Below are 27,118 nucleotides of genomic sequence, written 5' to 3' on the forward strand. Positions count from 1 at the left end.
TGTTAAAATTGTAACAGAATTTATATATTTTGTTGGGTTGAATTTGTAGATCATAAAATTTTTTTTATTGTTATAAAAGAATGATTTAATAAAGGATTTGTGTGATTGGTTTTTTTTTATAATAAATAAAATTGAGTGTGCGAATGATATTAAGTTATTTTTTTAGATTTTTTTTAGTTGACCATCTCACTAATTAATTCTTATACTTTTTCAAAATTTAGTAATAAGAGTAATCTTAACTATCTCTTAAAACATACTTGAGATGTGATGGTAAATATTTATAATCACTTTTCATTTGTATGAGTTATTAATTCTTAAAGCATAGATTTAATATATGAACGATAGCATATACTTAAGGGAACACGAAGCTAATAAGAAAGAAAAAAAATGTTTGATGCATATCAAAATTACTACCTAGGATGAATATTACTAGTGTTAGCTAGGTTAGCTACTGTGGTTGCCATGCTGTCATTTCTATTGGCTACCAATAACCCAAACTTCGATCTCCATTCTCCAACTTGCAGGACTTTAAGGGAACACGAAGCTAGTAAGAAAGAAAAAAAAAATGTTTGACCCATATCAAAATTTAACTATTAAATTAATTATTATATATGATTTTTAATGTATAATAAATACGTATGAAAATAATTGTACTAATTTAGTATTAGATTAATGTTGTGTATGTTACATTTACCTTGTTATATTTTAATAATATATGGGTTAACTTGATGTTAATTTTTATTTTATATTTTTTTAACTTTAATTAAAAAATAATAAACTTATATAATAATATTGTAAAAAGTAGTTAATAATATATACTTTGACTTTGAAAATATTGACTTTGCAATATTGAATATTAAATGCTTCGTAAATTCTTGCAAGGCCCTTTGACTCTGAAAATCTTCAAAACCTTTATAAAGGACTTTTGTGGTCACAAGGCTTCTCCATGTTCTAAAGACACAAAAACAGAGTCATCATAATCATGAGTCGCAGTTCGTGGTTGCATGCAAATAACTCTGCATCATCATCATCAACCACTAACAATAATAAGAAGCTCAAGGGTGTTAGGCGTCGAAAGTGGGGCAAGTATGTGTCGGAGATTCGTGTTCCGGGCACCCAAGAGCGTCTCTGGTTGGGAACCTACGCCACGCCGGAAGCAGCTGCGGTGGCTCACGACGTCGCCGTTTATTGCCTGAAGAAACCTTCTTCATTGGAGAAGCTTAACTTCCCTGACACCTTGTCTTCTTATCATCACTGTCTTCAGCAGAGAGAGGATTTGTCACCAAGGTCCGTTCAGAAGGTCGCTTCAGATGTTGCCATGGATGTTGATGCGCGCAACATTAATGGGAGATCAACAACGCTCGCTACCACCACCAATACTGTCGCAGTCACAGAAACTAGCAGTGGTAGTTATTGTTCCGAGGTGTTACTTGAAACTGGCGTAGGTATGAACAGTTATGATGTTGGATTTGGAGGAGATTCTTGGTGGCAAGGTTTGGGTGATCGTAATGGTGAAACAGCTTTCCATGAAAGTAGTAGTGAAGATCATCATCATGGTGGTGGACAAGGGGATCCACCATTGAGCATTTCTGTTGAAGATTATCTTTAGTTTCATCTTATGCTCCTTCTTTGTTTTTGATAGGACCTTAGTTATTTGGGATATTACATGTATATCAAAATTAATGATTAAAATTAATCATTGTTATAAAATATATATTAAAATATAAATACATATTAAAAAATTAAATTATACATGTATTTATATATAAATATATTAATAATCAATTTTAATGTACACATAGTATTTTTTTTTTAATTAATTACTAAGAAATAGATTTATCTATCTTATTTAAGATTGGTAGCTCCTCTTTTTATTTTTTTTATTTTTCATTTTAACATGGTTCAAAGTCAAGATAATAAAAAAAAATAAAAATACTATTTGTATATAAAGAATTAATAATTAAATTAGTTGTTATATATATATATATATTTGTGTTATTTTATATATTTTATATTTTAATATATATTTTATATAAATAATTATTTTATTTATTAATTTTTAATATATATATTTAAAAAAATATAATTTAACATTTAAGGTGTATGATTATTTAATATTAATATACTATAACTGGTACATGTCACGTGTATAAATTAGTAGTTAGGTGAAAAAGAAGTTCAAAATAATTAGTAGAAGAAAAGAAAATGTTTGATGTTGTACATGGAGGCTGGAGCTCTTTTTATCAATGCTTCCAATGTTATGAGAAGATTTTGTCTTGTGTAAGGCCTACCTTATCCATTCTGTCAAAGAAGAAAAATGTTTGAATTGGTCAGCATTTGATGAATGAATTCCGTTTCACACGTCACTTGGTAAAACCACTAAAACTCTAGTGGCTCCACCATTCTTTAATTCTCAACCACGAACGCGCATTTAACTATTTAAGTAATTAAGTATTTTTTTGTTATTATGTTTAATCATTAATTCAAATTTTTTAATTTAATAATTTAATAATATTTTTAATTTATATTTTAAATATTAATAATTTTTTATTAAAAATAATAAATTCTACTAATAAATAGTAACTAACACATTTTGACTCAATTTTTTAGTAATGAAAATTATTATTGTGTTATTTCTTTTTATCAAAGATAAAAAGATTCAAATCTACGATTTTTTAGGTGAGTATGGAGACTATCATTTTTAATTCATGAATAAACGGAATTTTTAATTTAATATGGATTTAATTTTTTTAATTACAAAAACCAAATTTTAGGCTCACATTTGAGATTAGACAAAATTTTAATTAAAATTTAAGGATAAAATTTTTGGAATGAGAAGTTTAAATTGTGAGGATACATAAATTAAAAAGTCTAATTTGTAAAGGTTAATTTTTTTATTTCCTTAACAATAATGTCTAGAAGCTTATTTTCATTATGAACACAATAATAAGAGTTGACCTAAAATTCCAAAGATTAATTAAAAAAATGTGATTTAATATATGTAATTTCATCCATTAGTAGTCCACCTTGGATCTGCTTCTGTAATTGTTTACAAGTCAATTTATAATAGGTGAGTTTTATGGTATTTTTGTTATAGTGTTTAAATTACCTTACTTTTGTTTTAAAGTAAAAAATAAATATTTAAAATAAAAAGTAAATCATATAAAATTTATTAAATATTATTTATTTATTTTTTTAATAACTTAAATATAAAATGATAGACACTATAGTATTTACCTTTGTAATAATGGTCTATTGAAACTACTAAACCTACACTTATTCAGAACAGAGTATATTACGTGTTTTGCGGGGAGGCATTTATTATTTATTAGAACGAATTGTTCTAAACAAAATCGAATTGAATAATGATAGTATCCTCTAGCTGGAAAACTGCAAATATTTCTGTCCGGAACTCAGCATTAAATGAATCCTGTACACAATACAATAACATTAAATTGAGCACTTGAATATTTATGTTTTATAACAAGTCATTAATACTTTGCTTAAAAAACAAGTTCAAACAACTAGTAGAAAATAATATAGCTGGGAAGCCAAGCTATTCCGACGGATGGACGTTTGAAGACTTTTGTGTGTGTTTGGTTTGTGGTTGACTGGTTGGCATTAGGAGCGATAATGGGTAGAATAGAGTACGGTTTGAAGTCAATTCTAATCTTATCTGCTAATTAAGTTTTTTATATAAATTCAACCTTACTTTATTCGCGAGTTGAAAATATCCTAACTCTAGCTCTATTCGTTCTCAACTCGCGAGTATTCGATCCTACTCATGGGTTATAAAAAAATGCAAAATTATTATATAGCTTCATGATAATTTAGAATTAACTTTTATGTAAAAAAAATATTAAATTATCAGTTAATGATCTTTTTTTAGTGGTTAAGGATCTTTTACATTTAATGAAAGGTTTTGGTTCAACATCCATTTAAAACATATTTTTATACAAATATATAACATATACATATATAGAGCGCGGGTTGGTCGGATAGAGTTGAGACTCAATCCGCATCCTACCCGACCTATACGAAAACTCAACCCACACCCTACTCTACTCGCTACAGATCGAATTGACAACCCTATCTGATCGAGTGAGGTCGGATTGAGTACCCGCTAATAAAATACATGTTGCCATTCCTAGTTGGCATTTGTCAATGTAAGTTAAAGTTAGCTTTAAATGAATACAATTATATATTTGTATATAGTTAGTATTTGGTTAATTCAACATGCATTAAATTTTATTCTAAATATATTTTTGGTGAAAGTAATAAATTTTTACTTTTTCATATGTGAGAATTACGTTAAAATAGTAATAGGATGTCAATTACCTATTACAACCTTTTATATTAAAAAGTAACATGCTAGTCTTAAGTTTTTACTTTTATTTTAGTAATTTTGTATTTCAATTAATTCTGAATAACATCATCCAAACAAAATTTATTTTTTCATAATTATGTTTGACACAAGATTTTCAAATACAAATTACATTAATATTGATCCAATTTTAATCAAAGTTAATTTTAAAATAGCACATTCATAAATGAAAATACTCATTTGCAAACCTTAATCCAAACACACTTAGTTAATGGACAGATTTTGGCTCAGATGATGATGAAACTTGCACCATTTATTCAAGCACCTGTCATTGGAAAACAATGCATCCACACTGAATATTGATTAGTATGATTTACATTTACAAGCGACTAATCTTGTTCTTAGACAAGCTTCCCATGGCCTTTGCTTTCTCTCTGAGAATGAACTTCTGTGTTTTGCCAGTTGAAGTCTTTGGCAGCTCAGAAAACACCACAGTTCTTGGAGCCATATAATGCGGCAAACGGTTCCTACAGAACTGTATTATCTCCTCTGCTGTGGCACTCTCACCCTCCTTCAGCTTCACAAATGCACATGGTGTCTCTCCCCAATAATCATCCGGTCTCCCAACAACCGCCGCCTCAAGAACTGCCGGATGACTATAAATCACACCCTCCAACTCAATGGTGCTAATGTTTTCTCCACCAGAGATGATAATGTCCTTCGACCGGTCCTTTAGTTCTATGTAGCCGTCAGGATGCTTCACTCCCAAGTCACCACTCCTAAGCCATCCCCCTTTGAATGTATCTTGGGTCGCTTTCAGATCCTTTAGATATCCATTCATCACGGTGTTTCCCCTGAACATCACCTCACCCATTGTTTTTCCGTCGGCCGGCAAACTCTTCATTGTGACTGGATCTTTTATATCAATTTCTTCCATTCCAAGGTGAGTCACTCCTTGGCGGGCCTTCATTTTTGCTTGTATATCTCGGGGAAGGCTATCCCATTCTGGTTTCCAAGAGCAAATTGTCCCCGGACCATAAGTTTCTGTCAAGCCATATGAGTGAGTCACAATGAATCCTAGTTCTTCCATCCTGAAAAGCACATCCGGGGGTGGCGGGGCAGCACCAGTCATCACTGCCACCTTCCTTGGAAGTGGCTTCCGGACTTCACTTGATGAATTTATTATCATATTCAATACTGTTGGTGCTCCCCCAGTGTGTGTCACCTTGTACCTAAAAATGCTGTCAAATATTCCTTTAGCAGTTACATTTCTTAGGCAGACATTCGTGCCGCCCTGAGCAGCAATTCCCCAAGGGAGGCACCATCCATTGCAATGGAACATCGGAACGCACCACAAATATACCGGCATAGACCCCATCTCGTTCAGAAGGACTGTAGCCAGAGAATTGAGATATGCACCTCTATGACTATAGATTACCCCTTTAGGACTTGATGTGGTCCCAGAAGTGTAATTGAGTGAGATTGGATCACATTCATCCTTTGGCCTCCTCACCTCGAATTCAAGACTTCCTTTAGCTATAAGATCCTCATATATCAATGTTCCGGGAGGGGGTGAAATGTTGGCCGTGTCCGGTGAAGCCTGACCACACTCCAAAATTAAGACCAAAAGTGGAAGCTTGGTGTTTGATTTTGCCATGATTTGCAGTGCCCCTTTAGCAATATCAAGAAGTTGGTAGTCCACAAACAAGAGTTTGGCTTCAGAATGTTTCAATAACAATGCAACCATTGCAGAATCATGGCGTGTATTTAGAGTGCAGAGAATTGCCCCTGACATTGGAACACCAAAATGTAGCTCATACATAGCTGGGATATTAGGGGCCAACACAGCAACCTGCTCAATCAAATATTTAATAACTAATAACCATCACCATGGGATTTAACACTTATCTACAAGTGCTTACAAGTTTAAAATTTTACTAGTGAACTCTTTTGAGATGAACTCTCCAATCTGGTTTTGATTAACATGAAGATAACTAACTCCATTAGAAGAAAATCTTCTTCATCTTCTTTTGTAATTTTAATTTGAAAGTTTTACTCGTAAAAAAGGGAGTATCTCTTAATTTTAATTTGGTGAGGTACTATTTTCATCCTATTTTTAACTTCTCGGTCAATTATTTCATTTCTCCTAAAAACAAAAATACTCGGTTTAAATTAGTAGAACCGAATATATGAATAAAACAGAAGCAGCACATGAAGGGTGTGATATGTATACACGAAATTGACGAAGTATGAAAGAAAGTGACAAACCACGTGACCAGGAGAAATAGCGAGGTTGGCGATGGAAGAAGCGAGTCTGAGGCAGCGCTGATGAGTGAGAGACCATGTGTAGGTGACGTCACCGAAGACGACGGAGGTGCTGTCGCGGTACACGACGGCGGAGCGCTCCAAGAAGCTGATCGGAGTCAATGGAACATAGTTGGCGGAGCATCGGATACTGCCCTCCATCGTCAACCTCTCCAGTCTCCTCTTACTTTTTGCAAAGTTGATCTTATCTTATGATATATATAAATATAAATATAAATGGTGTTCAACTGTTAAAGACTAAAGAGCCTTCTTAATTTCCGTAGATATAAATGGTCCACCAAGAGAAGACGCAATGTGTCAGCATCATGAGTCATGTCTTAAAATAGAAAATTTTAGTAAATTTTTTTTAAAATTATCAGGTAGAAAAAGAAAAATCAAACATTTTTACGGATACCATCATAATCAATGTAGCTAACTAGCTAAGTCTTATTTATTATGTGTACGAGGACAAATATCTTCATTTTAAAGGTACTCAATTTTAATTTATCCAGTTACAATTGGTGCAAGAATTATAATCAATAAACTAGAGTGCTACAAAGCAGAGAGAGACGGTGACCAATTTACTCATGTGTTGTCCTTTTTCCTGGCTTGACAAATTGAATTTCATACAAGTTTGCAACCTCCGAATGCGTTTAGTAGCCATCTGAAACATGTCTTCCAGAAATCAATGAGTTGGATTTCTGCTGATAGTTATCACAAGGGAATTAACCATCTTCCGGCACCATAAATAGAGCACCCCTCTTAGTAATCACTAATTTATAATGCAGAGATAGCTTTGATTCCATTCACTATCAGAGTGATATTATATTTCTTAATTGAACTTATTCCTAATAAGGTGGAAGATTAATAGACTATATGTTAATATTCTGAATATCATTCTTGTGCTCACTCCAGCTATAACCAAGATCCTTGCGGACCCTATTGTCACTCATTAGATCCCTGACATCCCTTGCATCCTCCCATCTTCCCAAAGAAGAGTACATGTTTGCTAGAAGCACATAAGATGCCGAATTTAGAAGGTCCAACCAAAAGAGCTTCTGGGCTGCTCTTTTCGCTAAGCTCAAGTTAGTGTGAATGCGACAATGAGTTCAGCACCACTTTCCAAACAACTGGATCATCCTTGCATGGCATGGTATCTAGGATCATTTCTACTTCCTGGAATCGCCCTGCACGAGAGACAATCTATGATGCAAGTGTAATGATCTGACTTTGGCACCACTCCAAATCTTTGCTGCATTGAATTGAATATCTCAACTCCTTCATCAATCAATGCAGAGTGGCTACAACCAGTTAAGACAGCAACAAAAGTAATATCATCTGGTTTTTCACCAGATGTGATCATGTCCTTGTAGTCGGAAACAGCCTCATCACAATATCCATTCTGTGCATAACTGTGTATCATTTCATTCCAGGTAACCGTGTTTTTACCTGGCATCATATCGAAAAAGTATCTGGCTTGATCCACATTCCCACATTTACAATACATTTCTACAAGAGTACTTCCAACAAATATGTCATATCATAACCATCTTTTACGATCTGAGCCTGGCGTCCCTAGGATAACGAAAAGAGTTTCACGCAAGAGCTCACAATGGTAGCAAAGGAAAACTCTGAAGGATAGAAGCTGCATTGGCGCATCTGCTTGAAGAAAGAGAAAGCTTCGTTGTCCAGATAATTTATTGAGAAACCTGCTATCATTGAGTTCCAACAAACAACATCTACTTCAGACAATTTACTGAATATATTCTTTGAAGACTCCATTTTTCCACATTTTGAATACATATTAACAAGACCACTGGAAACATACTCATCCTTGTCAAACCTGAACTTCTGAGAGGCTTCATGGACCTGTTTTCTAGTCTCAAGGAGTCCCAATTCAGCATATGAACTAAGAATAACTGCTAATGTAGTCCGATCAGGATGCTGACATTGGAACTGCAATTTTCTAAACATCTTTAGCGCCTCTTCATGATCTGCATTCTAGCTATAGACTGAGAGTATAGCATTCCATGAACTCAAACTCGGGCATGGCATGCTATCAAATATATCATGCCCGGTTTCAACATCCCCAGACTTAACACATGCTGCTAGCATATTGAATTATTGATACAAGTAACATCATCCGGTTCATATCCACAGCACTGCATTCTCTGGAGATACCCATAGCTTTCTCACCGTTGCATTTGTTGCCATACCCAGCTATCATCACATTCCAAGAAACAACACTATGCCGAATTCATATTGGCGAAAACCTTTTCGGGGCTATCCATGTCCCCTATTTTCGCACATATCCAGCGTTGAGTTGCTTAAATGGATGTCTCCTTCAAATCCCAGTTTAATTGAGAGTGCATGTGTGCACTTGTTTTCCATAACTCTGATTGCATAGACCAATATCCCTTTCATCAAATCCTCCTTTCGCGCACACGCCCAATATGCTGGACAAGGATACAGAATCAACATGAACCCCTTTTTTCAGCATGAGCCTAAATATCTCCAAAGCTTCCTTGACTTTATTCATCTGTGATAATCCAACCATCATTGTAGTAAAGGTAACCTCATTAGGCTCATCAATGTCATCAAAAACACGAATTACATCCCCAGAAAAGGTCGCACCTAACATACATGGACAAAAGGACATTAACTACATAAATGAGACCGTCAAGACCAAGCTTGATCACAACCCCATGATTTTTCCTACCGCATCCTGCATCCAAAAGAGCACCACAAGCACTAAAAACAGTAGTAGAAGTTATATGGGAAGGTTTAACACCTTGTTGCTTAATCAAATCATAGGTATCCAATGCTTGTCGTTCATAGCCAGCACGTAGCATTGTCCTGATCATGGTGTTCAAGGAGATGGTGTTCCTTTCAGGCATTTGCAGGAACAAACGACACGCGTCTTGCAAGTTGCGGTTTTTGCAGTATGCAGCCAAGATGTCATTCTAAGAGAAGATGTTCTTTTGAGGCATTTTCGCGAACACTTGATGTGCAGAGACGATGTCATCGCTGTTGGAGTACAATCGGACGAGGTTCTCGGAGAGAAAAGTGTCGGAGAAAAAGCCCAGTCGGAGGATTCGCAGGTGAAGAACCTTGCCGGGCACCACTGAAGTAGCTTTGCCAAATAAAAACTCTTGCTTTCCATTAAAAACTTGCTTCACTTTGAAGTTTGAACTTCCCAAGTCAGATTATATAATCTATTTTTTAGCAGCACTGAAAATTTTAAAAAGGGCTATCTTTGTTGCAAATCAAACATTTTTTGTAATAAATTTTATTAGCTTTATAATTATTAATTCAACTTAAATGTACACAAAAATACACACACAAAAAATCAACTATTCATATAAAATATATATTAAAAATAAATTAAACAAAATATGTATATTTATACAAATATATAGATAATGACAGATTTGGTGGCAAGTTTCATGAAAAGCTCACCGCATTTTAAGTCTCTCAGGCAGGAAATTCAATTTTGGTGAGATAGTATTCTCAAGATATTTGATTCATATGACAGATGCATTACCAGAGAGATTTATTTTCGTAGTTTCTACATAAAGAGATGATAGGTCTGAGACTACATGACATAATAATAGGTCCACAAAAACAAGCTTCCAACAAGAATTCAAGAATACAAGTTAAACCACAGCTTCCTTGCTTCCTTCATTGCTTGGAGGGGATGGGATCCCTTTGATTGAATCCATTTTAACTCAACTGGCCGCCACCGGAGAAGCTATAGGGAGCGAGGAGGGCGGTTCTCGGGGATGGTGCCTCCAACATGGGCCTTCCCTCAAGGGATCTGCCGGTGCCTACATAGGATGAAGTCCTTTTGGTGCCTTGTGGTGCAATCAAGAGCCTAAATGCCCAGTTTAGAACATTTGGAGCAAACACCCTGTATAGTAGAAACACATCATACCAACTTGGATACTTCACATATGCATCTCCTCTACATGCCCCCGCCACCATCAACCGCGCAAACTCCTCTACCGGTCCGCCTATCACATTCATCTATCATCAATCAACAACAATTCAAGATGAGTAATGATTACAACTCCTAATTCATCCTCTAATTCTCTTTCTCTTTCGCATCTAAATAAATGTGAAATTAGATAAGATGGTAAATGCTAGTGCGCGAGGGCTTACCTCTCTTTCTTCTTTCCACTGCATCTCGGCGCCTTCCTCTAGCATGAACTTGCCACTTGTCATCTCACTTCCAATCCAACCATGAGTTGCTATGGTTACTCCAACTTCATCTCTCAATTCAAATCTGAGAGTCTCATAGAAGTTCACTAATGCTGCCTTTGCAGCCTATTACCACCAAGTAACAAACACAAAATACAGAACGAATCAATTGACAACAAATCATTAAAACACAGAACGTCAATGTCAATTAAATTCATAAATTCTTACAGCATATAAACTCATCCTTGGCAAAGGTAACCAACTCTCAACCGATGCATTGATAATCACGCGACCGTTGGTTCGATGAAGGTAAGGAAGAGCCACAAGTGTTGGATAAATATTCCCCCAGAAATTAATATCCTGAAAAATTAAAGTAACAAATTTTAAGAAAATTTGGAAGTCTTAATTCTGCGAATTGGAAATAAATTCTTATTTTATTTATTACCAAGAGAACAGGGAAAACTGATGTGTCTGTGACTTCCTCAAAGTAGAATGTGTGTCCCAAACTTACTGTATTTACAAGATGATCAACTGCAACATCAACGCCATGGAAACATAAATGAACAAGTTATTGGTTAGAAATGAGTAGTATTACCTAAATCATTTTTCATTAACAATAATGAAAGCTCAATTATAATTAATTTTGTAATAGGAATACATAGATAAGGTATAACACTTAACAAACATTTTTTCTTATTGTGTACTCATTACGTACTTATACTACAAAACCATTACTTCAATTATTGCTAATGGAAAATAATGATAATCTAGGTATCAAGTAGATACATCCATACATACCACGGCCATAGAAATTGATGGTTTCATTGACGAATCGGCGGCACTCATCTTCTTTAACAACATCAGCTGCGACAATCATGACATGCCTTGCGCCCATTCTTCTGGCGTTCTCCGCAATCCCTCTTAATCTGTGCTCTCTTCGTGCCACCAGCACTAAACATGCTCTCCTCAATGCATACTCATATGCTATTTGCTACAAATTCATTATTCCAATTTCCAAATCATTACATAACTGTCACGAAATGGAAGTTCTGATCCTAGGTCATGAAACAAAGAAGAAAGAAAGAGAGTGAACTTGCCTCTCCGATGCCGGAAGAAGCACCGGTGATGATGACGACCTTGCCATCCATGTTGTCACCGTAGACGGTGTTGTAGAGCCACTCGCAAGCATGGAGGAAACAGAGTGCAGGCCATGAGAAAGCCAGCGTGATCAAACTGGCAGGAGGGACAAACAAGTTGAGCACACTGTTTATCAAATCCATGATGATGAGTGACAGAAGAAAGATGATGAATGAAAGAAAGAAGAGAGGAAGCAAGGGAGGAATATAAAGTGGGTAAAATGTGTATGTTGAAACATGCAAATGGAGAGTGTGCTGAGAACACACGTGGATTTGGAGAGAGCTTGTGTTGTGACGGATGGAATTCAATGGTGTGAGTACATCAGACATATCATCATCATCGTCATCATATCACAAATTCTTTTTTTTCTTCTATTCTAGGAAATGCACTGCTGCCGTTTCCCTTCTCACTTCACAAACATCAGGACATATCTGTAATTTAAATATTGTTATATATAAATAATAATTATAATCTATTTCATAATTTGATATATTTATTTAACGTAAAGATTTACGTGTAGTTTCGCCTAAAATTAATAACTAAAAATTATTAAATTATTTATTCACTTCACGTAAAAATAATTGTACATAAATTTTTATTTTGTTTAATATAATTAAAAATAATATTTATCTATTAAAATTAATTATTAAAATTAATTATTAATATATTTATATATAAATATATATAATTTAATTTATTTTTAATATATATTTATATTTTAATATGTATTTTATATTAATAGTTGATTTAGATAATTAATTTTAAGGGTAAAAAAATCATCATAAGCCAATGACATTTACAAGTTACGTATATAAGCCAAACAAAAAATGGTTTCAGTAATGCGCCAGGATCAAATTTTTATATAATTCGAACCTACATGGTTCAAACTGCATATGAGAGTAATTCGAACCAGGACAGTTCGAATTACCAGTTGAATTTGCTTAATAAATCGAACCAAGTTGGTTCGAACTACGATTGCACGTAATTCGAACCAGGGTGGTTCGAATTATGGAGAGAAAGTCCGTCCAAAGTATTTCGAACTGGGCCGGTTCAAATTAAAAAACCATAAGTCGAACCGGTCTGGTTCGAATTATTGGGAGTCAGAGCTCTATATAATCGCTGTAAACGTGAGTTGGTCTCATTAGACGGAGTAAGATAGCTAGTGAGGAGAGTTTTGTGGTTTTGGTTCACCACAGAGGATCCATTAAGAGGAAAACTTGTTCCGGAGTGAAGTTCACAGATAAAGATCCTCTCTGTATTGTCGTTACCCCTCGGACGAGCTATGATGAACTTGTTAGATCTGTACTGATGAAGCTCGGTCTGAAAGATGTGAAGCGGGTGAAGAAGTTTTTCTATCGCATTCCAATCACGGTGCTCCAAGATACCGTGAAGTATGATTGTTTCACGATTAGTAGTGATGAGGACTTGCAGGTAATGTTTCTTTGTCGGCGGCAGTTTCCGGAGGTCAGGACCCAGAGTTGTTGGCAAAGCTGGTTGATGTGGTATCCAGCTCAGGGGGTTCGAACCGGAATACCACCACTTTAGCCACGCCAGCCGGTTCTAGTTCCCGGCCTGCCGTTGCTTCTTCCTCCGTCCCTGTCTACCAGCCAGTGGTCCAAGCTGTCGCCTCCCCGTCTTTTGCTGTTGATCTCAATGGCGGCGTAGGTGACGACGTAGGATCAAGGGAAAATCTGCCGAACGATTTACTCGGCGTTGCACTGCTTGGCGTTGGAGACGGAGTGTTGGGTGACGCAGATGAAGATGACGCCGAGCCGGATATGATTGACGATGACAGCGACGATGATATTGGGGCGAGTGAGCCTGCATTGGCGGTAGGTGGTTCTAGCACTGGCACACAGCAGTATCCACCATATTTTTCCTCCTTGGACTTGGATGCCATGAGGCAGGAGGGGGTTTCTGGGAACTCTGTTGGATTCGGAGCTAGAGATGCGGAAGGGACTGCTGATTTGACAGAGTTCCAGGTTGGTCAGCAATTTCAGGATAAAGATGAGGCCCTTCTAAGTGTGAAGACTTACAGCATCCGGCGAGGGGTACAGTACAAGGTAGTGGAGTCCGATCATCGCCGGTATGTGGGCAAGTGTTCCGAGTTTGGGAATGGGTGCACATGGTTGATTCGACTGAGTCTCCGTAAGCGCAAGGGCATTTGGGAGGTCAAACGGTACAATGGACCTCACACTTGCCTGGCCACATCCATCTCGAGTGACCACAGGAGTTTGGATTACCATGTGATTTCGGCGTTCATTATGCCAATGGTTAGGGCTGATGCATCCGTCAGCATAAAGGTGCTCCTGAACGCCACGGCAGCACACTTTGGATTTAGGCCGACTTACAGGAGGGTCTGGATGGCAAAGCAGAAGGCTATTGCCCTCATCTACGGTGACTGGGATGAGTCATACAACGAGGTGTGGCCAAAGAGGTGTGGCCTCTGTCGCCAACCCGGACACACACGACGTAGTTGCCCACAGCTTGGAGGATCTTCTCAGACAGGGTTCCATTAGTTGGCATGTTGTTAGTGTTAGTAGTAATTATATTCTGTATTTTCCTGTTAGATGTTATGTTTGATCACTGATGTAACTGGTTGAGATTTCTAAATCTTACTGTGATTGTTGCGAGTAGTAATGAATATGTTGTGTTTCACTTTGAGTATTGCTACAAGTCCCGTAAATGCAAAATTTAATAAGTAAATGTAAACATTAAACTGTTACCTGATTCTATGGTCACAAATAGTCACTGTCCCACTAAATAAATTTCAGGGCTCAAAGTACGTTACCATGAACAAATAACATAGGAAAAGAGGCTCTAAAATAACAAGAAAAGTACATATGGCTACCATACATGAAGAAACCTTAAGGAACAAAATACATGAAACGTGAATCATCTAAACAAGTGCGAGCCAGTACCACAGCGACGGGCTACCCGTGCCCGCTGACCCCTGCGGATAAACGGCTCCTCATCCTCGATGTCATCTCCATCGTCATGCGGGGCAGGCTGTGCAGGTGGCGCAACATAGAGGGGTGTTGCAGACGGCCCAGCCACAGACTCTGATGCAGCGGTGAAGGCGGATGCCGGGGTACCTCCGAGACCAAAATGGTCAGCAGCAGTTGAGGATGGAGGCTCGTTTAGATCAACATCTAACGGTGCCTGCGTGCCTGAGGTCTGGCCACCTCTGCGGGGAGTCACATCCCCCTTCATGATGGCAGTGATCTCCTCTAGGAAGCGTGGACTCCCGAAGTCCGCATCAAGCGTATCTGACCCAAGGAAGTCTGACCACTGTGATCCCGGAATAACCCAAGGGGTACCCCCCTGCTGAGGCTGGTCATCCGCTGGCACACCAACGAAGTAATGTCCAAGAGGGCCCGATCCAAGTCCAGCGTCACCTGTGTCAGCCCCGTCACCCATCCCTGTACTATACCACTCACCCCATGACCGGCATGGTGTGTACTAGCACCAGCAGCTGCAACAGCCCCTGCACCATGCTGATCGTCGTCCACACGGTCAGCACCAGGGTGGTCCGCCGCAGCACGCCCCCTAGCCATACCTCCCTGGCGTCGTCGTCCGCCTCTAACGGGACCGGCGTCGTAATCATCGTCCATAGCATGATCAGGCCACCTTCACTCACGCTGACTCCTCCGTGTCCCCACACCCATTCTCCTCTCAAACCGCCGCCTGTCAGGCATGTCCTCAGAACGATCCATGTCAGGAACTTGCCCCGGACCCCGCTGTGAGGCCTCAACTGGAATCAGAACTGCTCTCGGATCCCCCAGGTGCGTCTCTGGAGACAAGAACCTCTTCCCATGCTGACTCCACCACTCCAGGAACTCATGCGACGGTCCGGGGTCGGCTACAACGTCGAACCTCAGCACACTCTCCGCACGAGAGTCCCAAAGGAGATGCCACTTCTGCAAATAAAACGGGAACCATCGATCGCCGCCTCTCCCATTGTTGGACATCAGAAAGTCGATGTCCAGGGCGGGATGCGGACGGGGCTGCACCCCTCCAAACTGCGGAAGAACCCGATCTATTTGATGCCACTCTATAACGGCAAAGTAGATCAGCGCGGTCATAGAGCGCCACAACGCCATATGCCGGGGCTCCAAAACCTCGGGATGGACAACCTGAAGTACGTCAGGGCTACTGTACGGCATCCATATGAACTGCACAAAAGAACTCTCCATGGTCAGGACAGCTGTTGGACCCAACTAGAAAGGTTTGATTATAAAAAGAAACTTATTAAATAGCATACTCACCTCCCTGTCCTGTAACCGGTCTATCCTGAATCTCCACATCTGCACTCTAGGACCCTTCTCGCTCCCGGAAGGGTTGTAACCAGACCATCTGCACCATACACATGTGTTACATCAACTGAAATATGTGTTTAGAGTATGCGATAGACTATTAATGAATACGGAGTTATATATGTTAAATTGAAATAGAGAAGGCTTAGTAGAGTACCTCGAGGCCAATGGCCAGCTGAACGTCTCATACCCTGGAGGCCTAAACCGAGGAAAGCGCCAAAAGATCCAAGACTGAAGTAGCTGAAGTGGGCCCGCTAACTTGATGACATTTCTGTTCGCCACTCGGCACATGCACCGGTACAACCATGCCAGTGCTGCAGAACCCCAGCTGTAGGTACCCATCTCCTCCAGCCTAACTACGTACGGAAGCCATCTGATGTGAATGCGGTTCCCGGACTTGTCCCCAAACAGCTGCGTGCCCAACAACATCATGATGTACGCACGGGCATATCGGCGCACAATCTCCTCATCAGCACCCTCAGGGCACTCACCAAAAGTCTCCTGAAACCAGCTGCAGTTCACTGCGTACTTCTGAACCTGGCTAGGAGGAGGTATCACTCCGAGCAACTCCTGGAACCAGACCCAGGCGGGACGGCCACCCTAGATGTATATATGGAACTCTGATAGGCACCCGCTCATGTAACACTTGTCCACTGGCAAACCCAGCTGGTATGCCACGTCCTGGAGTGTGATCGTGCACTCTCCGAACGGCATGTGAAACGTGTGCGTTTCCGGACGCCATCGCTCCACGAATGCACTGATAAGGGCCTCGTCTAACCGAAACCATCTGTCGTTCAGCCTTGCAAGATGGTATAGACCGGCCATCTGCAAGTATAGAACGTATCTGTCATCGAGTCGCATGCCCTGCTGCCGCCTCATGCTCCTGATGCATCGCTAGGGCTGCGCATGAAATGCACCGCATAGTTAGAACCAGCTTAATAACCAACGACAAGCGTAACCAGCACGATAAATCATCAACGAAACAATGTACTAAATAAAACCGCATAAAAATACATGAAAGCTAACCGCATGTAAAACAAACCCATAGACCGCACAACTAAACCGCTAACATAAAACAGCTTAAGGAGAACCACTAACATAAAACAGTTTACCAAAAACGGTTAACATAAAACAGCTAGCATAAAACAACTAACACAAACCATCAACATAAAACCACTAACGAAAACCACTTACATAAATCACTAACATAAACCGCTTGCATAAACCACTCACAAAAACTGCTAACATAAACCACCAACATAAACCACTAACACAAACCACTAGCTTAAACCACTAACATAAACCACTAGCATAAACTACCAACCCTAAACCAGTTACATAAACCACTAACTTAAACCACTAAGTTAAACCTCTAACATAAACTAACGACATAACCCACTCACATAAACCACCTAGTTAAACCACTAACATAAACCACCATCTAACCCACATGCAAAACCACTAACTCGCAAATACCGCTAGAATCAGAAAAATTTCCGTACTAACCTCGTCGTTGATGACCCCGGCTATATGAGCAACTCCGTCCAAGCGATATAACCGTACCGGATCGTCCCCCATCTGCAGAGTACTCCGTTCAGGTCTTCGTCGGAGAGACTCTGGGTCGTTTTCTCTGAGATTTGGTGGGGTAGGAGGAAGGAAGAATAGTTCGAATGAGGGTGATTCGAACTCCTTATATAGCCGAATCACCACTAATTCAAACCAGGTTGGTTCGAATTATGAAGGAGCCGCGCCAAGAGGAGTTCGAACCAGGTTGGTTCGATTTACGTTCAATGTTTCTCTCCCCCTAATTCGAACCACCCTAGTTCGATTTATTAAGGTTTGTAGTTCGAACCAACCTGGTTCGAATTACATTAAAATAGTGTCTAGCTTATTGCTGAAACGATTTTCGCTTTGGCGTATTTACGTTACACAATTCTTACCTTGGCTTATTAGGATTTTTTACCCTCTAATATATAGTTTTATAGTTATATATATAGTTTTTAAAATATAAAAATTCTATTTAGAGTTATATTTTTAATATATAAATATAAAATATATAATGTAAATTATTTGCATCCAATTCGCTTTTATTTTATTTCTATACTAGATTAGAATCTCTCTTTTTTTAGATTAGAATAAAATGTGGAATAAAATAAATACATTTTTTTAGTAAATTTTTTTATCATTTCTGTATTTTGTTTTTAGTTATTTTATTTAATTTTATCAATTAATACAATATTCAATTTTTCAAAAAATTGTAAGAAAAATATCATTTCTTTTGTTAGAAATTCTAAAAAGTCCATTTTAAAAAAGAGTTATAAAGTAATAAAAAAGATTAAAATCTACACATTGATTTATTTTATATATATATATATATATATATATATAGTATTTTTATGGATACGTAATTTTATTATATTGTATATTACGTGATGTGTAGCAAAAGATAAAAATAAGTGAATGTTGTTTTGTATGTTAGCTTAGTCATCGGAAGCTATGATTGAGGAATTTATATACGCATGAGAAAATGGTTCAAAAGTGTTTTTGAATTGTGTATGGCCATTTTATGTGAAGTATTAACAAAATAGAATTAACCTTCATTTTAAAGAAGGTGAACACAAAATGAGTAAAAAAGTACTGTGAGCGTTAGAAAATTCACTTCAAGAGAGATAATTACGAAATGGAGCAAGTCATGTACCAACGAAATAACCAGTGACTGACACACACGAAATAAAAATTTCAATGGAGCTGAACATGAAATGGGTCAATCTTTATCTCTCTCTTCTCCAATTTTCTCGAATTCTCCTCGTACACATAATCAAAATACTGATAATCAAAATACTGATGGACAAAGGTTAAGAGAGAAATAAAACTTTGAAATAAATAAATATTGGTTGATTATTGACAAAAAAAATTGGTTTTCGATTTTTATTTTATATGTTATTTCTAATTTAATAAATAAAAATTAATTTTAAAAAAGTCTTACAGAAACCATTAAATCGAAACCATTGGCTTTTTTTTGTGACTGAAATAAATTAAACAAAGAAAAACAAAACAAATAAAACAAGAAACTGCTTAAATAGAGGGGCAATCCTGTTTAAGACTACTCTTAAATTCCTCCCAAGGTGAAAGAAGCTCCACATGCGAAAGTTGTAACTTCATCGCCATCTTTGCCATAGTATCTGCCACCGTGTTTGCATCTCTCATAATCAAACGAAAGTCAACACGCCAATTCCAATGCATGATATCTCTTATTTTGAGCACCAATGGATCAATAAACCCAAAACCATCTTGAGTAACAAGATTAAATGCTTCTACACAATCTGTCTCACAAATAACATCTCGTTGACCCACATCCCAAGCTAAGAGATATCCTCTCCAAATAGCAAACAATTCTCCTTGAAGAATACTATTACTCTCAATCATTCCCAAACACCCCCTTTGCCAGCTCCCATTACAATCTCTAATAACATAAGCAAAACCAACACTATCACCCGAACCAAAATAACTAGCATCACAATTAATCTTAAAAGTACCAATGGATGGGAGATTCCAAAAACCATTTAGAGTAGAGAGAAGGGACATACGCTGTAATGAAACCATTGGCTTTGATTGACCATAGGCGTTACGTTCATAAATCTAAATCTTAATTGTTTCGATTTACATGTATATACAAATGGAAGCTATTTGTTTCAATTTAAAACCTGCGTCCAATTTGCATGTAATCCTTATCTGTAAATCAAATTTAATAGATTCTGATGAGTTTGGATAACTCCAAATTAATTTGATGATGATCAAATATTATTAAAATGATCAATTACAAAATTATTAATTTGTATTTTAATTCACATTAGTTGATTAATAATTTTGTGATGTGCAGATTTTATTTTGGGCCGAAAATTACAAAGCCCAATGTGGAGTTAACTTTCAGCCTTTGATATAAAATGTTGTAAAAATATATGTGGCTGAATTATTGCTATGATAGTTGGGCCAAAATTTTTTGTGCAAGCCCAAAAATAATCCTTGAAGCATGACCAACAAAGCATGGTCCGAAATTAAAAGAAGGAAGAAAGCTAGGTTGCATGCTTTTTACGGTTACCCACTCTCATCTATGATGAAATTCAAATTTTATAAAATAGTTTTAATTGCCTTGGTAACATGAAAGAGAAAGTGCAAGTGAAATGATGGCATTTAATTGATTACACGTTACTAGGCATGGGGATTGGGGAATTAACTCAATTTTAATTTCTTTCTTCAATTACATTAAAAGCTTTTTTGCATTCTCTGTCTTCTCTGTCTTCTCTCGTTAGTTTTGGTCATGTCAAGAAGAAGAAGAAGAAGCAAGCCATCAGAAGTTAAGTACAGTAGCAGAAAAGCTAGGTGCAAGCAAGAGGCCATTGTGATGATGGCATTAGCAAAAAGAAGATCTACAGTATGGTGTGGCTGAGATCTTTGTCACTAATGGTAAGATGTGGTAAAGAAGTCTCAAACTCTCCATTCCCAAAAATGGAAGAAATCCAATTCGGTCAGAGAAGAAGATCCCTGGGGTATGGCTCGTCTCTACTTTCTGATCATCCATCACAAGAGGTAGCTACTGTAGCTATGTGGAGAAAGAGGCAGAAGACAGAGCAAATGGAGCTGTCAAGCATCAAGGACTCATCAAGGGCAGGAATTCTTCTTGTGGAGCAAGTCAAGATGGAAAGCCCGGATTGATGAAGCTTGGTGAGAAGGGATGAAGAAAAGGTAATTGTATGTTGGTTTTTGCATTCGGTTCCCTCTCTTCTCTCTTTGTTCAAACCGGTTTGATGTTTGAAGAAGAAGAAGTTGGCTTGGTTCAACCGTTTCAACCTTGGAAGCTTTCCCCTTCTATAATAAGGGTGAACAGTCAAGGCTTGAGGCAAGGAGAAAAGAGTGAAAGCACAGAGTTCTCATAGCTATCCAAGCTAACAGAAGTTTTTCTCCTTCAATGTGTTTCATGTTGTATTTTTCTGTTTAGTTTTGTTTGTCTTAAGTTTCATGAAAAAAAGGTAAACAGTGAGGTTTGTATGAAAAAACTATAGAGCGAAAAAAGGCAGAGAATACAAAATTAAAAGAAAAATCCATAGATGTCCTAGAGGTCATTTGTACATCTATGTTGTGTTTCATGATTCTGTGGGAATCCCCTTACAAGTTGGGTTAGAACTTAGCAGTTGAAAGCTTGGTAGGTGACCAAGTACGGTTTAGGATTGGGGATAGATTCTGGACTTGTCCCGGATAGGAATGGTAGTTCCTAGGGAGAATTGGTGTCTGTAGTCTGCATGATTATAATGAAATTCCATCATTGTTATGATGGAGACTAGATGTAGGTTGCATTGCACTTAGCAGCTGAATCAGGATACTTCTTGGTGTGATTCTCTCTTTCTCTTCTACTCCATTTCTGATTCTATTGCACAGGAGACAAAATTAAAAAATATATCCTCATTGGTTACGAGACAAAAAAATTTCTCTTGACTGGTGACGAGACAAAAAGCAAAAATATCTCCTAAAAGTATTCTAAACAGGCCAAAAGCATTACTCAGCAAAAAGGGGCTAAGATTCAACCCACATTCTCTTAGCCACTGATAACCATCAATTAGTATAAGAGCTTGGTCTCAAAGAGATCAAGCTTCGCAGCTTGAAGAAAAGATCCTGATGGTAGAGAACAGTAGCTCAAATCTGGTGTCCTACAATCTGACAGAAGGGCAGTCAAGCAACAAACCTTCTCTCTTTAATGGAAAGAACTATACTTATTAGAAGGAAGGAATGAAGATTTTTGTGCAAGCAGTAGATTACAGACTCTCGAAGATAATCCTGGAAGGTTCTCAATTTCCAACCACTACAAGTGCTGAAGGAGTGGTCTCTCTCATTGGCGAAGCCAGTTGGACTGAAGAAGACAAAAAAAAGGTGGAGCTCAACGTCAAGGCTATCAACTTGCTCAACTGTGCAATCATCTTCGAGGAATACCGATGGGTATCACGATGCACAACGGCAAAGAAAATCTGGGACAAACTTCAAGTCACTCATGAAGGAACAACCTTAGTCAAGAAGACCAGAATAGACATGCTAAACAGAGAATATGAAATATTCTCAATGAAGGAAGGGGAATCAATAGATGAACTATTTGAACATTTCAACATTATCATCAATGGCTTGGATGCTATGGGAATTACGTATCCTGAATCTGTGCTTGTGAGGTGAATTTTGAGAAGTCTCACAAAAGAGTGAGAAACTAAGGCTATAGTGATATCTGAGAGTAGTGGTCTTGATTCTATGACATATGATGACTTGAGAGAAAATTTACTTGCATTTGAAAACACATATTTGAAAAAAGATTCAAAAAGAAAAGGAATAGCTCTCACATCTGTTTCTAACCCTCTGGATGATGAATCAAGTGATAACTCTTCTGAAAATGAATTTGTTTTGTTTGCAAAAAAATTTAGAAAAATGGTGAAACTAAAGAAAAGAAGCAAAGGAAATAGCTCAAGAAAACAAAAGAAAGACTTCAGCAAAGTGATCTGTTACAACTGTAAAGAAACTGGGCATTTCAAATCCGATTGCCCTAAGTTAAAGAAGGAGGAGAAGCCAAAGAAAGGAAAGAAGAAATGACTGATGGCTTCTTGGGAAGACTTGGAAAATGACTCAGAAGAAGATGAAGAATCATAAACTAAGTCTCAACCGTGCCTTATGGCAAATCACGTTGAACAGGTAGTATTTCATAACCCTGACACTGAAGATCTTCATCTCATGATAGATCATCTTTCTGAAAAAATTAGATGCTTCTTTCTTGAAAACCAAGATCTTGAGTCACAAATGACTATTCTTAAAGCTAAAAATAGTTTTCTAAAAGAAAAATTGAGAGAAGCCGAAACCGCTGTTGATCTTGTTGAAGAAAACAAGCGGTTGAAAGCTGAAATCAAAGGGTGTGAAAAATAGCATTCTGTGGTTGCATATCTAAACTGTTTTGAAGAAAATGAGAAGTTGCTTAAAGAGGTAAAAAGACTCAAAGAAGACCTAGCCACTTTTGCTCAAAGTTCAAAAAATTTAAATCAACTATTAGCTAGTCAAAAACCTCTTTATGATAAAGCTGGGTTGGTGTTTTATAAAACTGCAAAATTTGTTGAGAAACCTTCTCTTACAAACGTGGCTTCATCTTCTAATGATGTAAGGTTTCAAAACCCAACAAGATTTAATAAAACAGCGACTCCAAGATTTTGTAGATTATGCAACTGGAATGGTCACTTTCCCATTCAATGTTTCTTTAGAGAAAGAATGATTGGTGATAAAGTTTGTAAAATTGTTTGTGATTACAATGGATTGGGACAAAGAAGATGGTTTAACGTCAAAGGATCCAAAAATATTTGGATACCTAAGGTCACTTAAGCTTATTTTGTAGGTTTGTCTAGCATCCAAGCGGAAGGACAATATGTGGTACATGGATAGTGGATGTTCTAGGCATATGACCGGAAAGGCAACATTCTTCATTAAGCTTGATGAGTATGATGGAGGGTTTGTCACTTTCGGTGACAATGGAAAAGGAAAAATAGTGGCCATTAGAAAAGTTGGTAAAAGTTTCTCTTCTTTCATAAATGATGTTCTTCTTGTTGATGGTTTGAAACACAATTTACTAAGCGTTAGCCAATTATGTGATCTTGGATATGAAGTTATTTTTAGAAAATTGGTTTGCTTAGTTATTTGTGAAAAATCTGGGGAAATTTTGTTTGAAGCTAAGAGCTACAATAATGTGTATGGATTGACTCTTGAGGATTTGAAAGATCAAAAGGTGACATGTTTTACCTCTCGTGAATCTGAAAATTGGCTTTGGCATAAGAAATTGGATCATGCTAGTATGTACCAAATTTCTAAGCTAGTTAAGAAAAATTTGATTAGAGGAATTCCAAACATTAAATTTGATAAGGATATTACTTGTGATGCTTGTTAATTAGGCAAACAAGTAAAATCCTCTTTTAAACCAAAAGAAGGAATTTCAACCAAGAGGCCATTAGAAATGTTACATATTGATCTTTTTGGACCAACAAGAACTCAAAGTTTAGGAGGTAAACACTATGGATTGGTGGTGGTGGACGATTACTCTAGATTCGGTTGGGTTCTCTTCTTAGCTCATAAGAATGATGCTTTTCTTGCTTTTTCCATTCTTTGCAAAAAGATTCAAAATGAAAAGAATTTGAAAATAGCCCATTTGAGAAGTGATCATGAAAAAGAATTTGAAAATTATGATTTTGAAAAATTTTGTGATGATTTTGGTATTACACATAACTTCTTTTGTCCTAGAACTCCTCAACAAAATGGGGTAGTTGAAAGAAAGAATAGAAGTCTTCAAGAAATGACTAGGGCAATGCTTTGTGAAAATGATGTACCAAAATTTTTGTGGGCTGAAGCTGTAAACAAAGCATGTTATATTTTGAATAAAATTATCATTAGAAAGTGTTTAAAGAAAACCCCTTATGAGCTATGGAAAGGAACCCCTCCTAATCTTAAGTACTTCCATGTTTTTGGATGCAAATGCTTTGTACTTAACAATAAAGAAAATCCGGGTGAATTTGATCCAAAATCCTATGAGAGAATATTTGTTGGATACTCTACCACTAGTAAGGCTTATAGAATTTACCCCAAAGAACATAGAACCATAGAGGAATCCATACACGTATCTTTTTGTGATTCTAATTCAATTCCAAGTGTTGTGGTAGATGATGATGATGCAGGTTGTGAAGATTTTGTCAATCAAGAAGGTAGTGAAGAAAATCCCAAAATCCGTCCCAAGTGAAAAACCTGTCTGCCCAGAAATGTCTCGTCAGAATGGAGAAGATATTTCAGTTTTGTTTCCTGAGCCAGTAAGAGAATTCGGAACAGAACAATCAGTTGAAGCTCATCAAAGCAGAACCTTACCCCCAAGGCCAAGAGAATGGAAGTTTATGAAGGGTTGCCCCCATGATTTTATCATTGGTGATCCTTCCCAAAGCATGACCACTAGATTCCCATGCAAGAAGTAAGTTGATCAAAGCAACGTTGCTTTCTTCTCCCAGTTAGGACCTCTCAATGTAAAGCAAGCCCTAGAATACCCCTCTTGGGTTAAAGCCATAAAAGAGGAGCTTACTCAATTTGAAAAGAATGAGGTTTGGACACTTTACCCAATCTAAATGGTAAGAAGGTAACGGGTACTAAGTGGATTTTTAAAAATAAATTGGTTGAGGATGGTAGTGTTATTCGTAACAAGGCTAGATTAGTGGCCCAAGGTTATGATCAAGAAGAGGGTATAGATTTTGATGTCTTTTGCCCCGGTAACAAGAATGGAAGCAATTAGGTTGCTTCTTGCCTATGTAGCCCATAAGGGGTTTAGAATGTTTCAAATGGATGTTAAATGTGATTTCCTTAATGGCTTTATAGATAGAGAAGTATTTGTGGCACAACCCCCCGGTTTTGAAAATGAAAAATTTTCAAATCATGTTTTCAAACTTTCAAAAGCTCTTTATGGGCTTAGGCAAGCTCCAAGAGCTTGGTATGAAAGGCTTAGTGCCTTCTTGTTGGAAAATAGGTTTCAAAGGGGTACCACCGATACTACTTTATTTATTAAAGAATCTAATGATGATATTCTTCTTGTTCAAGTTTATGTGGATGATATAGTATTTGAATCGACCAATGAATCCTTGTGTGAAGAGTTAGGAAAACTCACGACTACTCATGACTAGTGAGTTTGAAATGAGTTTAATGGGAGAACTAACATTCTTTCTTAGTCTCCAAATTAAATAAACTCCTAGTGGCATTTTTATTCACCAAAGAAAATATGCTAAAGCATTAATCAAGAAATTTGGCCTAAAAAATTCCAAATCTATGGGAACACCAATGCATCCAAATACTAAGCTTGAAAAGGATGATGATGGCAAAGATGTGGATGAAATACGGTATAGAAGAATGATAGGTTCACTCATGTATCTTACCTCCTCTAGACCGGATATTGTTCAAAGTGTGGGTGTATGTTCTAGGTTTCAATCTCACCCAAAGGAATCCCATCTTTCGGCTGTTAAACGAATCATTAGATATATTAAGGGAACATGTGAGTATGGCTTATGGTATCCTAAATCTGATGACTTTTGTGCAGTAGGGTTTTGTGATGGAGATTATGCAGGAGATCGGGTGGATAGAAGGAGCACATCCGGAATGTGTTGCTTCCTTGGAAGCTCACTCAGTAAGTGGTCAAGCAAGAAACAAGCCACAGTAGCTCTATCCACAGCCAAAGTTGAATATATATCCGCCTCTGTATGTTGTTCACAATTAATTTGGTTGAAAACCCAATTGGAGGATTACAAATTAAAGATCAATAGTATACCCTTATTTTGTGATAATATGAGTGCTATAAACATCTCTAAAAATCCTGTTCTGCATTCTAGAACAAAGCACATTGAAATTAAATATCATTTTATTAGAGAACATGTGCAAAAAGGTACTATTGATATTCAATTTGTGAAATCCGAAGAACAACTTGCTGATATATTCACTAAACCCTTGTGTGAAGATAAGTTCTGTTCACTAAGAAACAGTTTGGGAATGTTAGAATTGAATTCTATTGATAAATTGTTATTTTTGATGATTCTGTTTGGTTTTGTCTCATAGGAAGGGAGGAGACAAATTTGAGGACGTAAAGATCATGCCATGATATAGGAGGAGACTGAATTTGATGTTAATGATCTTGGGCCCAACCAATCATTCTTTGACTTTCTCCATGACTCTGGCCCGTTTCGAGTTCCTCATTTTTTAAATAATATTTTTTGGAAAATTTTCATATCATATCTTGTAGGAAGTTCTT

The 27,118-nt window shown here is 37.3% G+C and overlaps 4 protein-coding genes across 4 annotated transcripts; 1 reads left to right on the forward strand and 3 right to left on the reverse strand.

Annotated features, from left to right (window-relative positions):
* The first annotated feature begins 927 nt into the window (after positions 1 to 927).
* LOC112799673 (ethylene-responsive transcription factor ERF015) lies at positions 928 to 1,750 on the forward strand. The gene has a single exon (XM_025841733.2). The coding sequence runs from the start codon at positions 983 to 985 to the stop codon at positions 1,607 to 1,609; it is 627 nt and encodes a 208-aa protein (XP_025697518.1). The 5' UTR covers positions 928 to 982; the 3' UTR covers positions 1,610 to 1,750.
* A 2,869-nt stretch (positions 1,751 to 4,619) lies between these two features.
* LOC112801389 (butanoate--CoA ligase AAE1) lies at positions 4,620 to 7,053 on the reverse strand. The gene is made up of 2 exons (XM_025844085.3): positions 6,593 to 7,053; positions 4,620 to 6,176 (listed from the first exon to the last, which is right to left on the reverse strand). Exons 1-2 carry the CDS (start codon positions 6,788 to 6,790, stop codon positions 4,704 to 4,706), a joined length of 1,671 nt encoding a protein of 556 aa, XP_025699870.1. The 5' UTR covers positions 6,791 to 7,053; the 3' UTR covers positions 4,620 to 4,703.
* A 2,909-nt stretch (positions 7,054 to 9,962) lies between these two features.
* On the reverse strand, positions 9,963 to 12,271 carry LOC112801390 (11-beta-hydroxysteroid dehydrogenase-like 5). Its single transcript, NM_001426611.1, has 6 exons — positions 11,926 to 12,271; positions 11,627 to 11,819; positions 11,274 to 11,359; positions 11,057 to 11,188; positions 10,790 to 10,954; positions 9,963 to 10,654 (listed from the first exon to the last, which is right to left on the reverse strand). The coding sequence occupies exons 1-6, from the start codon at positions 12,106 to 12,108 to the stop codon at positions 10,352 to 10,354; spliced, it is 1,062 nt and encodes a 353-aa protein (NP_001413540.1). The 5' UTR covers positions 12,109 to 12,271; the 3' UTR covers positions 9,963 to 10,351.
* A 3,326-nt stretch (positions 12,272 to 15,597) lies between these two features.
* LOC140184907 (serine/threonine-protein phosphatase 7 long form homolog) lies at positions 15,598 to 17,068 on the reverse strand. Its single transcript, XM_072238106.1, has 4 exons — positions 16,982 to 17,068; positions 16,439 to 16,881; positions 16,234 to 16,321; positions 15,598 to 16,185 (listed from the first exon to the last, which is right to left on the reverse strand). Exons 1-4 carry the CDS (start codon positions 17,066 to 17,068, stop codon positions 15,598 to 15,600), a joined length of 1,206 nt encoding a protein of 401 aa, XP_072094207.1.
* Between the last annotated feature and the right edge of the window lie 10,050 nt (positions 17,069 to 27,118).

Source organism: Arachis hypogaea, chromosome 5, assembly GCF_003086295.3.
Source record: "Arachis hypogaea cultivar Tifrunner chromosome 5, arahy.Tifrunner.gnm2.J5K5, whole genome shotgun sequence".
Classification (NCBI taxonomy): Eukaryota; Viridiplantae; Streptophyta; class Magnoliopsida; order Fabales; family Fabaceae; genus Arachis; species Arachis hypogaea.

Coding starts and splice junctions, on each gene's coding strand:
- LOC112799673 (XM_025841733.2), top strand. CDS start 983: ATGAGTCGCAGTTCGTGGTTGCATGCAAATAACTCTGCATCATCATCA.
- LOC112801389 (XM_025844085.3), bottom strand. CDS start 6,790: ATGGAGGGCAGTATCCGATGCTCCGCCAACTATGTTCCATTGACTCCG. Junction 6,177..6,592: donor CTATTTCTCCTGGTCACGTG/GTTTGTCACTTT, acceptor TTGATTGAGCAG/GTTGCTGTGTTGGCCCCTAA.
- LOC112801390 (NM_001426611.1), bottom strand. CDS start 12,108: ATGGATTTGATAAACAGTGTGCTCAACTTGTTTGTCCCTCCTGCCAGT. Junction 11,820..11,925: donor CTTCTTCCGGCATCGGAGAG/GCAAGTTCACTC, acceptor ATGAATTTGTAG/CAAATAGCATATGAGTATGC. Junction 10,955..11,056: donor CAAGGATGAGTTTATATGCT/GTAAGAATTTAT, acceptor TGGTGGTAATAG/GCTGCAAAGGCAGCATTAGT.
- LOC140184907 (XM_072238106.1), bottom strand. CDS start 17,068: ATGGTTTCGGTTAGACGAGGCCCTTATCAGTGCATTCGTGGAGCGATG. Junction 16,322..16,438: donor AGCTGGCCATTGGCCTCGAG/GTACTCTACTAA, acceptor TGTATGGTGCAG/ATGGTCTGGTTACAACCCTT. Junction 16,186..16,233: donor ACCGGTTACAGGACAGGGAG/GTGAGTATGCTA, acceptor AAACCTTTCTAG/TTGGGTCCAACAGCTGTCCT.